A 20,604-nucleotide genomic window follows, 5' to 3' on the forward strand; every position below is an offset into this window, starting at 1 on the left:
GGAAGTTTTCATAAAGAATCTTAGATTGGATTTTTCAACACCTCATTATTTACTATTCCAAGGTTAGGAATTCATGCCTAAGAAACTCTCTCACTAGATTTCACCAGCAATGCTTTTAAATTTGGGGAGAGTTCATCTCATCTTCAAATTCCCAACATTTGCTAAGGATTACCAGGAAGTGACCTCTCTTACCACCCATAAGCCAGGGGCCCTGTAAATCAGACATCAGGGCAGTTTTCCTGGGAGGGTTTCTTTAAAGGCGTTGGCTCTATATATAGTCAACTTGTTTCTTAATGTGGTTCTCTTTGAGTTTCTCACCCAACAGAAAATAAATATGTACTGCTCTTCAACAGCGACCATCAAGTGGTCAGCCATAAAAATCAAATTCTCAGTCAGTGCTGCCATCAGTGAGGAGTAACTTATCAACAGTGCATAAACCAGAAACAAAAACAAAATCAGCAAGAGAAAAATATTTTTGAGAGAACCAGGATGTAACCAAATTTAAGTTCTGTTGCCACATGAGCTATAGATACTTTGGGGGCCAAGAAGAGATAAATCCAGGCTAATATAGCCAATGAAAGGCACTTCTGGCAGCTCATAAATCCATTGGCATCTCACTGGAACTGCAAAACTGCTTTAGTACAATTTTTTTAAGGTAAAATCATAACTCTCATACAAATATGCAATGAACACTTTCTCATACATAAAAATCATAACTCTCATACAAATATGCGATGAACACTTTCTCATACACAAGGTCTGCTCAAGACCTGGGCAGCTCTTCAGGCCTGCTGTCTTTCTTGATTGGTAGCTCATCCAATCAAGGCCATTTTGATCTTATGACACTTTGTCTTAACACATGCTTCGGTGATCTCAATGTTAGGGAAAGATGATAAAAGAGCCTCAGAACTGTGTACGGTTTGGCTTTCTGTGAGCAGGGAGATTACTAATAAGTTTTGTTTTTTTCTCATTTATGTTTTCAAAGTTTTTTATAGGGAACACATTAGTATTAAAAGAAGGTATATTAAAATACTAATAAACCGAATTAAGCAAACATCAGCTAGTATTAATGCTCGTGGTGTAGGATTGGATTTTTTGTCATTCTTTAAAATATGAAAATATATTTTCAAATATTCTATTGAAAGCAAAGACAGAACTTGTATTAAGTCATAAATTTTTCTATTTGTTCTGGAGAATCAAGTTCTGTTCCTCTAGAGACAGGAGGAATTTCTGGAGTCATGGTTTCAACCCAGAATTTTCTTCAAATTCATTCAAGGTACTTTGGATTCCATTCAGAGGACTTTATCTGATTTAAATGGAAGAATGCTATATGAAGCTGGTGAATGCTGTTTGGAAAGACCTTTGACTTTTCAGTACTGTGATGGTCTATCTTCCAGCCCCATACTTAACTAGAACAGAAATTATCCCAGCTTTAGACTCATAGAAAGGACTATACTGTGTTATATCAGACTGTCTTCATGTCCAATTCCTTTCTGCATATTAACCAGAGACAATTGTTAGTAGACATTGTACATGCTACACTGTACTTAATAATCATTAAAATTCTTCCCGTGTGCATTCCCCAAAATTGCTTTTACTAATGAAATAAAGCTCAGATCTGATAGCTTGCCTAAATCTCAAATTGACATTTTCAGGGAAGGAATAGTATTTTTAAGATGTTCAGTTCTTGCCCTGGCCGGTTGGCTCAGTGGTAGAGTGCAGCCTGGCGTGCAGGAGTCCCATATTCAATTTCTGGCCAGGGCACACAGGAGAGGCACGCCCATCTGCTTCTCCACCCCCCCCCTCCTTCCTTTCTGCCTCTCTCTTCCCCTCCTGCAGCCAAGGCTCCATTGGAGCAAAGTTGGCCCGGGCACTGAGGATGGCTCCATGGCCTCTGCCTCAGGCGCTAGAATGGCTCTGGTTGCAACAGAGCGACGCCCCAGATGGACAGAGCATCGCCCCCTGGTGGGCATGCCGGGTGGATCCCGGTCGGGTGCATGCAGGAGTCTGTCTGACTGCCTCCCCGTTTCCAACTTCAGAAAAATACAAAAAAAAAAGAAAAAAGATGTTCAGTTCTTTAGTGCAGTATCATAAATATTCAGTAAATAGTATGTGATGGTACAGGGACTGAGCATGGCCTTACAATTGTGGTGTTTTCATCTGTTGCTTAAACTCCCAATGCCTTTTGTTCATAAGTTTTTTTCTCTGTCCATAGTGAATAAGACTTTAGGGTCTCGTGCTCAATTTTTTTTTTATTGTTCAGTTTTCACTTAAATAACTTTGTGAACCTAATGTGAAAAATAAGAGAAGATATCTTAGAAAAGCATGAAAGACATCTGTTTGGCAATCGTTAAGTCCTTTATCAAAACAGGGTAGATTGTTTTTTCTTTGTATTTATTGAACCAAGCTATGTAAACAGTGTTACTTTATTTAGAATGTTTATAATCTTCTTTAAGTTACTCTTAATCTTAGCTGGTTTTAAATGAGAAGACAAATATGAATGTTGAATTAATGTCCTGTAGCTTTAAATTCAACTAGTTTGATGCTTTTGTCTTTTATAAAAATGCTCACAGCTTGAGAAGAGAGGCAGATACTGTCTATAATTTCCATTCTCAGAGTCAAACTTAATTTGCATTAGCAGCTATAGCAAACTACACACACACACACACACACACACTTATTTGGCAGCCGTTTTCTGTTTATTCAGCACAGAGTCCTCCCAGGCTCCCAGATGCAGAAAGCTTTAAGAGTTGATGCAGGAGACAGAACCGGAACTGTACGTAGGCTGAGGCGGGCACTGCGGAGGATTGGCTATGCGGGATGTTGATGTGGTGCGGCTGTACCTGCCTGTTCTGTGAAAGGCCTTTCTCTGAGGCTGTGAAGGTGAGAAGCCCAGGAATCCACTAGAAGCTTCATTTTGGCTGGCTTTTGTGGTGGGGGAATGTATTCCCAGTGGTAGCTGTCCTCATTTACAGCATTATTCTCGGAAACCAAGTATGCGCAGCCGTGACAGACTATGCCACAGCTCTTCTGCAGTTTGGAAGCTGGGACAAATGGAAAGAGCTTATAGCCAAAAGATGTTCTGATTTGTTTTAATGATCCAAGCTTGCTCTGGCAGTGCACAAATCAAGGATGAGCTTTGTGGCAAGCAAAATCAGCATACTGCCTGACTGGGGGTTTTGGTAAGATAAATGTGTTGCTTGTGATTTTGGGGTTTTTTTTTCTTATTTTGTTTGCTTATTTGTTTTACTTTTCTGTGTCAGTTACATAGAATTCAGTTACGTAGAATTGTATCTTGGCAATAACTAAAATATTTTGCAGATACACATTTGATTGAAAAGGATGGTCAAGGAAGCCAGAAAGAAAAATGTTATTTCTAATCATTCAGTTTTGATCTTCAGAGATAATTATCAAGTTTTCTCAGATATCCATGAACCAACAGAAGCCAAGAATTTACAGAGCAAAGAATGCTGTCTAACAGATATTCTTTTCTTTCTTTGCATAGTCATAATTACTCTTTCTCCCCCACACTCCCAGCCTTTTCCTATGGCCTGAAGTGGAAAAGAAAAAATAAAGGCTTTCTGATCTAAGTTGTTGCCACTGGAACAGTAATAGGCTGAGAACATCATAAGTATAGAAATAGAGGAAGGTGGATGAGGAGTCTGCTATTTTCATAGCTGTGCGTTGGTGGGTATTTGTCTTGGATTCATTATCCTTGCAGTTCAAAATCAAGTGGTGTCTGTCTCTTTTTTTTGTACTGTGATTTAATCCCTTATGTGTTTTATTTGGTACATTTTTGCTTACCAGACCAAGTTCTATCACTACAAAGCCTTTTATCATTACTTTTTCATTTTATCATTAATATATATTAGTTTTTATTAAATATGGTTGTGGAAAGTAGCCCTGAAATATTTATAGACCCCAAGAAAGATAAATACATTTTTTCTTTAAAATTTAGGTTTTGCTCTGAGCACCTTTTGGAGTCGTGATTTTGGCATCTTTAATAGAAATTGTATTACAAGTTAAAGAAATGGGTAGCAATATATCTGTGAAATCTTGCTTTAATCTGCTTTAAATTGGATCCTCTTCTATGTTTTTCTAAGCATGGAGGTTTACTTTTCCTCATGCTAATTTAGGCAAGTATTGCTGGAAGGTTGGTAACTATTTGTTTAGCCTACCTCAGATCTTGCTTTGGGGCCCCTCTCCTCACCAGTGGAGAGAGCCAAGTTTCCTAGATGTTGAGGGTGGGCAGAGAAGATATCCTATGCCCTGATTTTTTGCTGACTCATTGGTTATGTAAGACTTGTAAATACAACTGTCCATATACTCCATTAGGTTACTGTGCAGGTGGCCCCCTCTCTGATTACTGACCTTTTCCTCTCTTTGCATCTTTCTGTTCCTTTTGTAAGCATTTTGGTAATACAGTCTCAACCTTTCACCAAGTGAATTCTCAAAAGCAGTGAACAGACAAGTCTTTTTGCTTTTATCTTTTTTTGAATTGCCATATTAACTGTGTATTTTCATCTTGATCATGATAAAATTCCAAATTCTGTATTATTTTGATTCATGTAACATACAATAATAATACTTTCCTTCATTTATGACCTGGTTAAAGTAACAACTTCCTTTTCTATGAGAGTTCGGTTCAAATGTCCCTGTTCAAAGAATTCTTCTATGACCTCCCAATCTAAAGTAAGTTTCCCTCCCTTACTTTACGCCTTTTCTCACAGCAGTTTGTTCTTTTTTCCTAGCAGTTTTCAACAATTTCTATTATTTGATTACTGGTTTTTCTGTCTCTACAACTTTCCCCACCTCAGCCTTAAGCCTCAGGAAAGCAGAGACTTTGTTTATTGCATTAGTATGTGAGCCCAAGCCCCTAGCAAAATGTCTACCTGAGAGTTGAAGAAAGGACAAGTAGGTAGTATTGCATGTGCAAAGGCCCTACAGTGAGAAGAAATAAGATGAGCAGAACAGATTGAAAAAGGCCAGTGAGACCAGACTAGGGGAAGCATGCCCTAAGGTGAAACTAGAGAGATCCAGATCTAATCACATAGAATTGACTTTATAGACCCTGTTCAGATTCTTCTTTTTTTTTCTCTTAAATTTTTATAATTGATTTTAGAGAAAGAGAGAAACATCAATTTGTTGTTTCACTTATTTATGCATTCATTGGTTATATGCCCTGACCAGGGATCAAACCCACAATCATGACATATTGGAACAATGCTCAAAAAAACTGATTTACCAAGCCACAAATTCTTTTTCTTAAATTTTAAGAGTAGTGAAAAGCTAGTAAAATATTTAAGCATTGGGTGATTTAGGACTTTTTTTTTTTTTTTATTCATTTTAGAGAGGAGAGGGAGAGACAGAGAGAGAGAGGAGAGAGAGAGAGAGAGAGAGAGAGAGAGAAGGGGGAGGAGCTGGAAGCATCAACTCCCATATGTGCCTTGACCAGGCAAGCCCAGGGTTTCGAACCTTTATCCACTGCGCCACCACAGGTCAGGCTACTTAGGACTTTTTTTAAACAAATTCTCCAGTTTAACTGAGAGCCTAAGTGAATGAAGATAGTTATTCAGTGAGTGACCCAAGAGAAAGATGACAGGTTTGTCCTAAGGTGGTGGAAATAGCAATAAATAGAGATACATGAAGAGTATTATAATTTGATGGAAATTTGGAAAGTAAAAGAGGATTTGGTATTGGATTTGATAGAGATAGGAAGCATGTGTCAAGGATGATTCCAGGGTTTTGGTTTGATTTGATTTGGGCTAGTGTAACCTGATAGATAGTGATACTTTTCCTGAGATATAGAACACTATAAGAGAACAAGAGTTAGAGGAGAATTCTCGTGTTTAGTTTGGACATGCAGATTTTGATATAGTCAAGTTTCCTTTTGGGTCTATAAGTCTAGATTCCAAAGCAGGTTATACAAGTATTACCATTGGAAAGCCTTCAGTGATGTTCTTGGAATGAAGTCCAAAACAGCAGTTTAGACCTACCTTCAGAGCTCATCTCCCACCGAAGCCCTCTCCTGTGCCATACTTTTACAGTCTCATGAACCATTCACTTACCTTGAAAATGTTATTATATTTTCCCTTCCAGGCCTTTCCTCATACTAGGCTGTCGGCCATCTCTTTTTATAAAAAAAAAAACTTCCACCTTCAAGGTTCATTTTATTTTTCATCTCCTCCAAGAAGCCTTCTCTATCCCCTTTCCCTTCTTATGAATCCATGGCTCCTTTCTGTGTTCGAGAAGTACTTTGCCTTCATATCTACAATATCATTTACTTAATTATACCCATATTTCAATTGATTGTTTCCATGTCTCACTAACTAGGTCATGTGTTTCTTGAAAGCAGGGATTCTTCCTTCAGTGCTTTATATATAGAAAACAGGATAATTTCACAATAAGTTATAGTAGAATCCTTGATATTTTCTACAACCTGCTTCCTTAATGTTATAGCAACATGATGTCCTTTCCCTTTCTGCTCCTAATTTTCTCTAGGCTGTCCTACATTTTTATTTATTCATTTTAGAGAGGAGAGAGAATGAGAGTGGGGGGGGGTGGAGTAGGAAGCATCAGCTCCCATATGTGCCTTGACCAGACAAGTGCAGGGTTTTGAACCTGCGACCTCAGAATTCCAGGTCGACATTTTATCCACTGTGCCACCACAGGTCAGGGTAGGCCAGTGGTCGGCAAACTCATTAGTCAACAGAGCCAAATATTAACAGTACAACAATTGACATTTCTTTTGAGAGCCAATTTTTTTTTTTTTTTTCATTTTTCTAAAGCTGGAAACAGGGAGAGACAGACAGACTCCCGCATGCGCCGGACCGGGATCCACCTGGCATGCCCACCATGGGGCGACGCTCTGCCCACCAGGGGGCAATACTCTGCCCATCCTGGGTGTCACCATGTTGCGACCAGAGCCACTCTAGCGCCTGAGGCAGAGGCCACAGAGCCATCCCCAGCGCCCGGGCCATCTTTGCTCCAATGGAGCCTTGTCTGCAGGAGGGGAAGAGAGGGACAGAGAGGAAAGCGCGGTGGAGGGGTGGAGAAGCAAATGGGCGCTTCTCTTGTGTGCCCTGGCTGGGAATCGAACCCGGGTCCTCCGCACGCTAGGCCGACGCTCTATCGCTGAGCCAACCGGCCAGGGCTGAGAGCCAAATTTTTTTTTTTTTTTTTTTTTTTTTTTTTTTTTTTTTTTTTTTACAGAGGCAGAGATAGACAGGGACAGACAGACAGGAACAGAGAGAGATGAGAAGCATCAATCATCAGTTTCTCATTGCGCGTTGCGACTTCTTAGTTGTTCATTGATTGCTTTCTCACACGTGCCTTGACCGCGGGCCTTCAGCAGACCGAGTAACCCCCTGCTGGAGCCAGCGACCTTGGGTCCAAGCTGGCGAGCTCTTTGCTCAAGCCAGATGAGCCCGCGCGCGACCTCTGGGGTCTCGAACCTGGGTACTTCCGCATCCCAGTCCGACGCTCTATCCACTGCGCCACTGCCTGGTCAGGCGAGAGCCAAATTTTTTAAACTTAAACTATATAGGTAGGTACATTGTTATTAACTTAATTAGTGTACTCCTAAGCTGTTCAAAGAGCCACATGTGGCTCGTGAGCCGCAGTTCGCCAACCACTTGGCTAGGCTGTCCTACATTTTTACCCTGAAGAAACATAGATATATAGAAGTGTTTTTCCTTTCATATACAACATTTCTGAACTAGTCATTTTCATCAGATACTTTTCTACCTTTACTTTGTCTGTAATTTAATCAGAAAAATTGGAATCTTGCTGTTGCTCATCACATGTGGAAGAATTGGCCAAGAAAGGAAGGACTGGCATCCATAGCATCTTATTGTCTGTGTCTCCTCTTTCCCAGTTCTCTGGAATAATTCCAGAAATCATGCAGTAGTTTTTCAGTAAGGACACCATTGGCATTTAAGACTAAATAATTGTTAAGGCTGGCTAAGACTGTGTGTTGTATGAGGAATGTCTCGTGTATTTCCCAGTGTTCCCTGATAGGATAGTACTGCCTCTGGGGAGCCTCCCCCTAAACCCCTAATAGAGTCTCGAAAGTTGATTCTTTCCCATTCAAGTAATATCTTCACAGAGGCTTAAACATTCAGTTAGCCTTTCCAGAACTCTTTGAATAGTCGAATTTTCTTACTATTATCTCAGCTAACATTGGTATGCATTTGATTCACATTCTTTCGGGGCCTGAGTTTCAGTGATATCTGACCCTTTTAGGAGTTTTAGATAATCTCCACTTAAAAACCTGAGAAACAGTTGTACTATCATCTGAAATCCATACTGGTCACATATTATGCTAATTATTCATAGATGTGTTTAGTCCTTTTTTTTTTTTTTAGTCATAAGTTGCCCCATTGTAACTTGTAAGTATAAACTAGATTATATCCTTTACATTCTAATTGAGAAAATTGGTTTGTATATCATGGATCTTTTTTTTTTTCTTGTATTTTTCTGAAGCTGGAAACAGTTTGTATATCATGGATCTTTTTTTTTTTTTTTTTTTTTTTTGTTTTTTTGTATTTTTGTATTTTTCTGAAGCTGGAAACAGGGAGAGACAGTCAGACTCCCGCATGCGCCCGACTGGGATCCACCCGGCACGCCCACCAGGGGCGATGCTCTGCCCACCAGGGGGCGATGCTCTGCCCCTCTGGGGCATCGCTCTGCCGGGACCAGAGCCACTCCAGCGCCTGGGGCAGAGGCCAAGGAGCCATCCCCAGCGCTCGGGCCATCTTTGCTCCAATGGAGCCTCGGCTGCGGGAGGGGAAGAGAGAGACAGAGAGGAAGGGGGGGGGTTGGAGAAGCAAACGGGCGCTTCTCCTATGTGCCCTGGCCGGGAATCGAACCCGGGTCCCCCGCACGCCAGGCCAACGCTCTACCGCTGAGCCAACTGGCCAGGGCTGTCCTTATGGATCTTAAATGAGAAAAATCTAAGCAAACCTAAACATTATAATTGCAAAAGACAATATAGTTATAACATTATTTGGCTACCCACAACTGAATAAAAATATTATTTTAAGAGAAGTTAATTAAACAGAGGAGACAGATCATTATTGTACTCTTGATAAATTCTTCTCAGTAGCTCAGTGTCTGTTTACTTTAAAAATATATACTCCAGGCTATTACGTTCCTTACACTCTATAATTCTGAGAATATAGCTTCTTTTTTTGTGCAATAGGATAAAGCAGATACACCTATAAAGTTTATGTAAATACCCGTTGTGCATATTCTTTCTCTAATACTGAAGAATCATGAGTTTTTAAAGATCCTGGAAATATTAAATTCTTTTTTGTCTGTACTCCTCATTATATAACCTGCCAACTTTCTCAACTGTAAAATAAGGACTAATATGTATTTCCTAAAGTTGTTTTGTGGGTTAACTAAGAAAATATAAGAAAAGTACTACAGCCTGACCAGGCGGTGGCGCAGTGGATAGAGCGTCGGACTGGGATGCGGAAGTACCCAGGTTCGAGTCTCCGAGGTCGCGCGCAGGCTCATCTGGCTTGAGCAAAGAGCTCGCCAGCTTGGACCCAAGGTCGCTGGCTCCAGCAAGGGGTTACTCGGTCTGCTGAAGGCCCACGGTCAAGGCACATGTGAGAAAGCAATCAATGAACAACTAAGAAGTCGCAATGCGCAACGAGAAACTGATGATTGATGCTTCTCATCTCTCTCTGTTCCTGTCTGTCTGTCCCTGTCTATCTCTGCCTCTGTAAAAAAAAAAAAAAAAAAAAAAAAAAAAAGAAAAGTACTACAGTAATAGGTACATAATAAACACAATTACTACTGCTTTTGCTGATGCCATCATTTAGACAGGTTATATACTACCACCTTCATAACTTCTGTAGTACCTTACTTCATACTCTGTATATACATATATATGTATTAACCACTCTGCATGATCTATCTGCATTCACTTAGGCTCTCAGTCAAGCTGGAGAATTTGTTTAAAAAGAAGTCCTAAATCATCCAATTCTTAAATTCTTTTAGTAGCTTCCCAGAATCTAACTTTGTAGAAGTCATCAATGCCTCCTTTTTCTGTTGTTCCAAGTAATGATGATCATGGCCATTTTGAGAAGCATTGTAGTGAAGTATGGAAGAGCAAGGAGTCTGAAGCCAGTCCTATGGTTTTAAATCCTGGCTGTGTGGCTTACTCGTTGTGTGACCTTGGGCAAATTCTATAACTTCTTCTGACTCAACTTTCTCAACTGTAAAATAAGGACTAATATGTATTTCCTAAAGTTGTTTTGCGGGTTAACTAAGAAAATATAAGGAAAATACTATAGTAATAGGTACCTAATAAACACAATTACTACTACCTTTGCTAATGCCATCATAATCATCATCAGATTTACATATAAACTAGGTTGATTCTTGAGCTTTCATAGCCTCACAAGATGTCCATCTGGCCTTGGCCGGTGGCACAGTAGATAGAGTGTTATCCCAGAGTGGAGTCACCAGCTCAATCCCAGGGTCATGGGCTGACTTGATCCTGAGGTCGCTGGTTTAAGCCCCAGTCAGGACACATATGAGAAGCAATATGTGGGGGCACAATTAAGTGGAACGAGTTGATGCTTCTCTTTCTTTCTCTCTCTCCCTTCCTCTCTTTAAAAAAAGAATCTATCTGAGCAGCCTAGTAAGACAATTCTAGAAATATTTAAATAGTTCTCATAAGAGAATTATTTATGTTAGGCATTTAAACTCACATTTTGAATAAAACAAGAGTGAGGATTCTGATGTGTATTATTCTGATGAATATAAACTAAAGCTAAGCTTTTAAAAACTAACAACTATTGTATTTCCTCATGTTTAAGACACTCTCATGTATAAGACACACCTTAATTTTGGGGCCCGAAAATTGAAAAAAAAGGTATTACATAAAGTTACTGAACTCAAGTTTTATTCATCATAAAATTTATACAATTCCTCATCCCTGTCAAAACTCCCGTCCCTTAGCTTGTCCTTATCTGTGTCTGATGATGAATCACTGTCTTCAACAGTGAGCACAAAAACAAGAGTGAAAAAGTGGGAAATGCAAATTTAAAAAAATCTACAAACACTGTATAAGACGCACCCAGTTTTTAGACTCCAAATTTTTCAAAAAAAGGGGTATGTCTTATACATGGGTAAATATATGGTATCTGATTTTTGAGCCAAATATATTTTTTAATAAATAAGTAAATTACTATATTTTAAGTGAGAGGAGGGGAGATAGTGAGACAGACTCCTACATGTGCCCCAGTTGGATCCACCTGGCAACCCACGTCTAGGGCTGATGCTCACATCAACCAAGCTATTTTTAGTGCCCAAGGCTGACGCACTTGGACCAGCTGAACTATCCTCAAGCCCCCAAAATAAAATAAAGTACAATAAAATAAGAAATTTAGCATTAGAAGGCAACTTGGATTGTCCATCTGTTCCAGCCATCGATCAGTATATCCTTCCTATGAGATTCTTTTTTTTTTTTTTTTTTTTTAGAGACAGTGAGTTAGAGAGAGGGATAGACAGGGACAGACAGACAGGAATGGAGAGAGATGAGAAGCATCAGTCATTAGTTTTTCATTACGCGTTGCAACATCTTAGTTGTTCATTGATTGCTTTCTCATATGTGCCTTGACCGTGGGCCTTCAGCAGACCGAGTAACCCCTTGCTGGAGCCAGCGACCTTGGGTTCAAGCTGGTGGGCTTTTGCTCAAACCAGATGAGCCCGCGCTCAAGCTGGCGACCTCGGGGTCTCGAACCGGGTCCTCTGCATCCCAGTCCGACGCTCTATCCACTGCGCCACCACCTGGTCAGGCTCCTATGAGATTCTTAACATGCAGGCATGAAGTACACACTTGGATACTTCCAGTGTAATATGGAAACTATCTCCTTATTTTAGTTTATATTACTGATTTTTTTCTTCTAGTATCAGGGAAAGATCTTTCTCTTAAAATCTGTTACCCATCTATAAAATAAATTTCCTTAACTAAATGACCTTTTAGTTTCCTTCTTATAAGCTCAGAGAATCTGTGCTTATAAAAATAACACTGAAACATAACAAAGTGTGTTATTGTCTACTTACACCATGACTACTAGGATTGTAAGTTTCTAAAGTTTCTTGAGGGGACGTTCAATACTTCAAATGCTTAACATAGGTTGTGTCCATAAGAGGCCTTATGCAAAACTTTTGTTAAAAGAACTATAACTCATCTGGCATGGCTCACAAGAATTCATTAAGTCCAAACATCAGTCCTGAAGTACAACTGGCAGTGGTAATCCTCAATGATGTCTTTTATGTAAGGCAGGAAATCAGTCCTCCAGTGACAAAGCAATTCTGAGCAGCAACTCTGGGTCCCACAATGGATATTTTGCGGTTGGATTGGAGCAGGTGAGCCAGATAGAATGTTAATAATCTAAACTGATATTCAACCCAGTCAGTCATTTTTACTCAGCAGCCTTAGAGGGATAAGTATCATCTGTTGGAAGCTATTTTTCTTAGAAAAAATCTGGCATTTGTTCCATTTATGGTAACATAGGCTCAGTTGCTGCATGGCATATGAGATTTAGAGGGAGATTCTGGTTAGCATTTATATTAAACAGACATTTACTGGATGTCTTCTTTGTACAAGTCATTGTGCTAGCTTCTTGGAGTCCAAGCATGAAAATGACTTGATCCCTGTCCTCAGGAACTGTCAGTAGAGTGAAGACACCCAAACAGTCATTTCAACATAATGTGATAAGGACAGTGATGGAGATGTATTTATAGATATATAGGAATATAAAGGAAGAGTGATTAATCCAGGTGGTAGAGAGAGATTGTCAGGAAAGACTTCCTGGAAGAAGTTACACCTGAACTAGGTCTTAAACAATAAATTGTGGTTAACCAGAAAAGGGAAGGAGAACATGCCCTGAACTGGCTGAGGGACCTGCATGTGCAAAAGCCTAAAGGTAAGAAATAGCATGTCACATCAGAAGAACCAAACACGGTTGTGACCCTTAGCATATATTTAAATTTAAACTTTCCATTATTCCCAAGTGATCATGATAGAGTTTTGTTTTGTTTTGTTTTTCTTAGTCATTAAAGCATTTGTATAATATTTAGCTACACAGCTCATGAGCAAATCCCACCAGAATTCACATTACTTTTTTGTAATGTTGATTTATATTATTCCTTTGGTTCAGACTCCCTACATATATCCCTGGTTTGCGCCTGCAGTATGAAAGGTCTTGGAAGGAAGTATATTCTGGAATCTTTCAATATTTGAATTTTTGAAAGAACCACTTATGTGGTACAAAAAATAGTAGCCGGTAACAATAGCTTACTCTGTGCTTGGTGTTTTAAGCAATGTTGTGTTTATTGACTCATTTTATCTTCACAGCAGTCTTTGAAGTGGGCATTAATATTATCCCCGTTTTGCAGTTGATGAAATGGATATAGAGGTTAAGTATCTTGCCCAAGGACATATGGGTAATAAGTAGCAAAGCCAAATTTGAACCCAGGAAATTTATGCTAGAATCCACTACTGCACTAAATTTAGCCAGATTCAATATTCTTGTTTTTCTTATCCATGCCGTTTTTGTTTATGTTTAAGAAAATCCATCCCTATTTTCCATAACTCCCTCCTAAAAGGTTATATTTTGCTTTTTACATTTGTAATTTCATTGTTTGGAGTAAGGTAGGAATCTAATTTTGTTATATATTGACAGGAACCAAAGTTTTACCACCCCAAATGTGCCTTTTAGGATATTGATTTTAAATTGGTTATCAAGAAACATAAGGCTCAACCCTGGCCACGTCATTCAGTTGGTTAGAATGTTGTCCCAATATGCCAAGGTTGCAGGTTTAATCTCTAGTCAGGGCACATACACACATACACGAATCAGTCGATGAATGCATGAATAAGTGAAACAATAAATCGATGTCTCTCACCCACCTTCTCTCTCTAAAAAAAATCAATAAATAAAAAATTGAGAAAAAAGAATAAGAAACAAAATGCTCAGCAAGAACCTTTGACCATCCGCCTTTCCTGCTTAAGAGAATTCACATGGAAAACATACTTTGCAAAGGGAATCTTAGCATATTCACCTTAAGGATTTTCACTTTAGCCTATCTGAATTAAGTTTGGTAGAAAGAAAGATCCAAGCAGGAGTCTGTTAGCTAGATTCCCCTGTGTCTCCTATTTCTGGATTGCCTAGCAGGAATTTATTTGTCATGTGTTTTACTCTGTGTATTGCCTATCCCCCTTCAGAATCCCAACCCCTGTCCCCTTTTCTTTTTTAGCCGAATGGCACATAAGCCTCTACTGCTCAGTATGTTTTGGGTCTCATTTTTATGACATACCCAATATAGATAGATGTAACAATAAATCTTGGACTTTTTCTCCTCTGAATCTGTCTCTGTTAATTTGGTTATTAGCCCAGCTAGAAAAACTTAAAAGGTGAGAGGAAAATTAATTTTTTAGCCCCTACAATGTGGATCACCTAATATGCTAGCAAAGGCTGTTGGAAAAAAGAGCCACTTTTATGTTGGTGTATGTATAACTCATGACTAAGTCAGACTCTTCCAGTGCTAAGTATACTAAGAGCTTTGTTCATAGCTGACCTGTCATTCTATGGTTCAAAATATCTTCCTTTTTCCTCCTTCCCTCCTTTCCTCTCCCCTCTCCTCTTCTCCCCCCTCTCTTTTTCTCTTTCCCTCTATTCCCTTCCTCTCACAATTTCTCCTTTTTTTCTCTCTCTCCCTCCTTTTTGAGAATAGTGCCTGCCAAAATTGGGAGTAGTCATTGAGTAATCCAGTGACTCATGGTTTCAGGTGTTATACTATCCTCCTGCTGAAGCTGTGGGATAGTTGTCCTAGGAAGCTGAGGACAGAGGGTTCTGTCAGCTGTGCTCTTTCTTGCAAGGGGAGCCATGCACTGGAAGAACATAGCTCAGGTAGGAGAGAAGTCTGATTAAAGACAGTCTGGTTTATTTCTTTAGTTATTGTGTAGAGAAATAAACTCACACCTAAACTGATCATTTGTAAATAATTATATTGAAAATTTGTTGTGTTTTTTTTTTTTAATTCTAGAGATATAATCAAACCTTGATTCCAGTCTCAAAGCCATCTTTTCACCAGTATGGTCAATTTTTACCATCCCAGAGTAACAGTTAAATATGATTTTCATATCTTTATTTCTTTAGACAACAGACTGCATGTAAGTTGATATTCAAGTGAATAGAAACCTAAGAAACTAGACCACGCATAAGCTGGTAGTCTTGAATCTAACAGTATTCCATACTTGTTTTCCTCTTACACTGTGGTAGAACTGTAAACATAAGTACACAGCTAGGGTCATATTACATACTGTAGTTATGGGATCTAAAATCCCATTCAGAAAGAAAAATCACATGGTGGGAACCCTGTACAATCTAAAAGAGTGAACCTAAGGCATTGAAAAGAATAGATTTCCAGGAGCTTCTGTTGAAACTCTTGGCAACTTGATTATCTGGAGTATTGATTTATCCTCCCTTCTGCTGCCTTCCTCTGGTCCTTTCAGAGCTTGTTAGCACATACCTAAGGATGAATAGGACAGATGGAGGAAGTGCTGCAAAACAGCTATCGCACTAGCCCCTAACTGTTCTGGATATTCCTTTTTATTAGTGGAGCATAATGTCATTTTAGTATTCATTTTTGGCTTTAAATTATCTTTTGACTTTATTTAAAGGTACATATTTCTTAAGTGTTCATCTAGAAAAGAAATGTTTTTTTTTCTTCTCGCATCAATAGTAATATATTGAATCCAATAATATACTAAGTGTGTTTTAGAATTAGAGATCAATATAATTTCTGTTCAGATGCCAAACTGAGGCAGTCTGAAAAAAAAGAGGATTCATGTCTAGACTGGCAAGTTAATTATTAGCATTTCATGAATATTTCAGAATTGGCATATTGTCATCACAAAAATGTAATTCAACTTTTTTTAATATGAGGGTAACCTATATGTAGTTCTTTCTAGCAAATGGCTACTGATGACAGATTAAGGGTGTGAAGTAAGGAAAAGGGTGTTCTCTTAAATCTCCAGGATGGTAAATTTGTATCTTGATACTCTTACTGGGAATTTTTATGACCCTGGGGTGGTTATTTTATTATTTATTTCTGTTACTGCTCAATAGAGAACACTTTCTAAAGCCTTTTGGCATAGGCCCTACTGTAATTCACTACTGTAAGCCACACTCAGTGGTGCCTTCTTGAAAGGTTTTTTTTCTTCTGACTTGGGAAAACTAACCTGTCCCCTGCTTTGGCTAACGGCTTTGAAATATTATAGTTTAAGTGTTCAGATCTGAGCAGCAAGTCTTTCTCTTCAGCTCTTTTGAATGGTTTCTCCCCTATGTGAAAGGATAGTCATTGTGTATGTTGTGGAGCCCCTTGCCTAATAAAAATCGTTTCCTGGAGAGAATTCACAAAATTTGGTCTCCAAAAGGCCTGAACTTAGTTGTTGACTTGTTTAGTCACTTACCTTTACTTTCCCTGTCCCTAATATTTATGTAATGTTACCCAAATTTATCATAGTTACTTGTGTTTTGGAATTTTAATTCTCAAAAGTGTACTACATTCATCCTTGCCGCTCTCAGCAGCACCTTCTTGTTTTTACCTGCACTTGTCTCCAGCTACCAATAATGTCCCTATTAAAATAGAATGATTCTGGCAACCTTGCCATGATTTGGACAAAATAATACTGTAGTAAAAATTGGATTTTTATATATAACCAAACATTTTTGGATGATTGTAATCTGAGAACATGAGTTGAAATTACAGTGATGTTTGAGTACTAAAATAATTTTTGTATAATTACATTGAAATGCAGGTGTATCTTGTTTTACGTAAATATGCTTCTGAACAAAAAACATGTATGAAAAATGTAAATTATGCTTTAAACCCACTTCAAGAGCTTTGTTATTTTAACATATACTATACTACTCTAACAAAGGGAAAATACCCCAAGTTTACATAGTATGCAAGTCTTTTTTCATACATCTTTTTGCTTAAAGCAAAGTATACTTGATTGGCCCATTAATTCTGAAGAAGTAGTCATCTTCTTGGGCTCCTTGTAACATCCACATCTTGCTTTTAATCTAGATCGAGCGGTTGGAAGTAAGCAGCCTTGCCCAGACTTCAAGTGCAGTGGCCTCCAGCACCGATGGCAGTATCCACACAGACTCTGTGGATGGAACACCAGACCCTCAGCGTACAAAGGCTGCTATTGCTCACCTGCAGCAGAAGATCCTGAAGCTCACAGAACAGATCAAGATTGCACAAACAGCCCGGGATGACAACGTTGCTGAGTACTTGAAACTTGCCAACAGTGCAGATAAACAGCAGGCTGCCCGCATCAAGCAAGTCTTTGAGAAGAAGAACCAGAAATCAGCCCAAACCATCCTCCAGCTACAAAAGAAGCTTGAGCACTACCACAGGAAGCTCCGAGAGGTGGAGCAGAATGGGATACCCCGGCAGCCAAAGGATGTCTTCAGGGACATGCACCAGGGTTTGAAGGATGTGGGAGCGAAAGTGACTGGCTTCAGTGAAGGTGTGGTAGACAGTGTCAAAGGTGGACTTTCCAGCTTCTCCCAGGCAACCCATTCAGCAGCAGGAGCCGTGGTCTCAAAGCCCAGAGAGATCGCTTCACTAATTCGGAATAAATTTGGCAGTGCAGATAACATCCCTAACCTGAAGGACTCTTTAGAAGAAGGACAAGTGGATGATGGGGGGAAGACTTTGGGAGTGATTTCAAACTTTCAGTCGAGCCCAAAATATGGTAGTGAAGAAGATTGTTCTAGTGCCACTTCAGGCTCAGTGGGAGCCAACAGCACCACTGGAGGCATTGCTGTAGGAGCTTCTAGCTCCAAAACAAACACCCTGGATATGCAGAGCTCAGGGTTTGATGCACTACTACATGAGATCCAGGAAATCCGAGAAACCCAGGCCAGACTAGAGGAATCCTTTGAGTCTCTCAAGGAACATTATCAGAGGGACTATTCATTAATAATGCAGGCCTTACAGGAAGAGCGATACAGGTAAGTTATATGGAATGAAAATCCTGGTTACTCCTAGCGTGCAGAGGACCCGGGTTCGATTCCCAGCCAGGGCACATAGGAGAAGCGCCCATTTGCTTCTCCACCCCTCCGCCACGCCTTCCTCTCTGTCTCTCTCTTCCCCTCCCACAGCCAAGGCTCCATTGGAGCAAAGATGGCCCGGGCGCTGGGGATGGCTCTGTGGCCTCTGCCCCAGGCGCTAGAGTGGCTCTGGTCGCAACACGGCAACGCCCATGGTGGGCGTGCCGGGTGGATCCCAGTCAGGCGCATGCGGGAGTCTGTCTGACTGTCTCTCCCTGTTTCTAGCTTCAGAAAAATGCAAAAAAAAAAAAAAAAATCCTGGTTACTTATGTTTGGAGTTTCCTTCCCTTTGGATATAGGGGGATGGCTTTTAAAGATCTTTGTAGAGTGTCTTTCTCTGGAATATCCAGAGCACTTTAGATATGTCATATGACAGATGCATGAGTTCCTGTCATCCTGTCATAGAGTACAAAAGACAAGTACAGTAAATGACTCCCAAGGTTACACACCAGTGAAGCATTGTAGTCGAGGGGTAATGATTACTATAATTCTTCAGTCTTCCATTCCAATTTAAGACTTTCAAATGAAGCCCAAGATTTCTGAGGCATTTCACCTATTTATTTATAATTACAGAATCCCAAGTCATTAGGGCCTGTAGCTATACTACATTGAATTCAAAATACCTGTTATAATCCTCTGAACTCTGTATAAATTAAAGATATAGCCCAGCCAAAATGTAATGAACCCTGTAGATATTTGGCCTTAAGCAAACTTATCGAAGCAGTTGGTGTAGAAAGTTTAGACTGGAAATAAATCCAGATAAGCATGTCTGCTACCTTTACTGTGAATTGGCAAACATTTGAATGGGAGTGGACTTAAACATGTGAAATGGTTCTGCAGTAGTTAGAGAATTTTAAAAGAGCTCAATGCTTTGAGTTGTAATCTGTGCTAAAGGTAGAAGCTAATATATTTTTGTTTCATGTTATACCATTTCATATTAGACCATTCTTGGTTGATCTCCAAATATGTGTCTTATTCTCTTGTTTCTATTACATGCAGATAGAAATAATATGCCTCATGGAGTATTTACTTATTCAGATCCAAATTTATTAACCAGAGACAGACCACCTCACTGATACAGATTAAGGGCTAGTCTTATGGGAATCATATGGGAGCCACAGGTTGGGTTAGGCCTTGAAGGATGTGAGTTCTGGTCTTGTCCCAATTACTGATGAGAGGAAGCCTTAGTAATTCTACTATATCAAGGGTTAAACAAACAAACTTTTTTTTTAAGATTTTATTTATTCATTTTAGAGAGGGAGGAGAGAAAGAGAGAGAGAAGCGGGGGAGGGTAGGAAGCATCAACTCCCATATGTGCCTTGACTGGGGAAGCCCCAGGTTTTCAGCTGGCGACCGCAGCATTCCAGGTCAACACTCTTGTCTAGTGCGCCACTACAGGTCAGGCATACAGACGGACTTTTAAGGTCCCTTTTACCTTTACCTCTTTTTAAAAACTGGTTTTTTTTAAAGTTTGCTTTTATGAGATAATCTCAGGGCCTGAAATAAATTATTCACATGTATCAATAAGCTCTGAAAGTAGTTACAGCAGCAAGCTGTTTCATATGGTGAAAATGCTAATCAGTATAATTCAGCCCTGTTTTTTCACTCTTCTGTCCTTCAAGTCTAACTTAAGACTTTATTGGAAAAGAAAAGAGAAGTGAGTATGGAAGAGAGAATTGAAGTTCTAAAAGCAAATACATTAATACATTACTATTCATAATCCAGTGTTTTATGTATTCTTTAATATACTTAGAAGACAATATCTAAAGCAGTGAGCAATCTAACAAATATTCAAATAGACTCCAAAAATAAAACACCTTGTCCTTTGTATCGTATTACACCTAACTCTTAGGTTCAAATTCTAGTTCTGTCAATTACTAATCTTGAGGATTGGGCAAGTTTCTTAACATTCTTAAGTCTTGGTTTCCACATCTCTAACATAGGAAAAAGAATAGTCCCTCATAAAGTAACTGTGACATTGAAATGAAATAATTTATTTAAAGTATAGTTTGCTGCCTGGCCCCATAAGTGCTGTACTGATGTTAAGTAGCAGCTGCTACTGCTACTATTAAAATATACCCCTCTGAACCACGGAGACCTGGTGTTGCTCAAAATACCAGCTGCCTGCTCTGACCCTTTTATTTTAAATGGATAGCAAAACATTCCAGTTTTTTAATTCTTCTAGATCTTAAAATTCCTGTAGAGTTGTTCTGCCTTCAAATCAGATGTAGGTAAATGTGAGAAAATTAGAGAGGGAAAACAAGTCTCCCAAGGCCTGCCTTTATATTCATTTAAAATAATGCAGAGCCCTGACCCAGTAGCTCAGTTGGTTCCAATGGCATCCCGATAATTCAAGGTTGTGGGTGCAAACTCCGGTCAGGGCACATACAAGAATCAGCCAATGAATGCATAAATAAGTGGAACAACAAATTGATGTTTCTGTCTCTCT

At 39.3% G+C, this 20,604-nt stretch overlaps 1 protein-coding gene across 8 annotated transcripts in view; it reads left to right on the forward strand.

Moving 5' to 3' along the window:
- Nucleotides 1-20,604, forward strand: part of TMCC1 (transmembrane and coiled-coil domain family 1) — a 248,599-nt gene that overhangs the window by 198,198 nt on the left and 29,797 nt on the right. For 6 of the 8 annotated variants that reach the window (XM_066245647.1, XM_066245646.1, XM_066245650.1 and 3 more), the window contains one exon: nucleotides 17,122-18,056. In XM_066245647.1, the coding sequence (XP_066101744.1) occupies nucleotides 17,122-18,056 (935 nt within the window). Of the gene's footprint in view, nucleotides 1-2,745; nucleotides 2,884-14,897; nucleotides 14,937-17,121; nucleotides 18,057-20,604 lie in introns of those variants that run through there. The other 2 variants (XM_066245649.1, XM_066245654.1) reach the window with 2 other exon arrangements.

This window comes from Saccopteryx bilineata, chromosome 10 (genome assembly GCF_036850765.1).
Source record: "Saccopteryx bilineata isolate mSacBil1 chromosome 10, mSacBil1_pri_phased_curated, whole genome shotgun sequence".
Lineage (NCBI taxonomy): Eukaryota > Metazoa > Chordata > Mammalia > Chiroptera > Emballonuridae > Saccopteryx > Saccopteryx bilineata.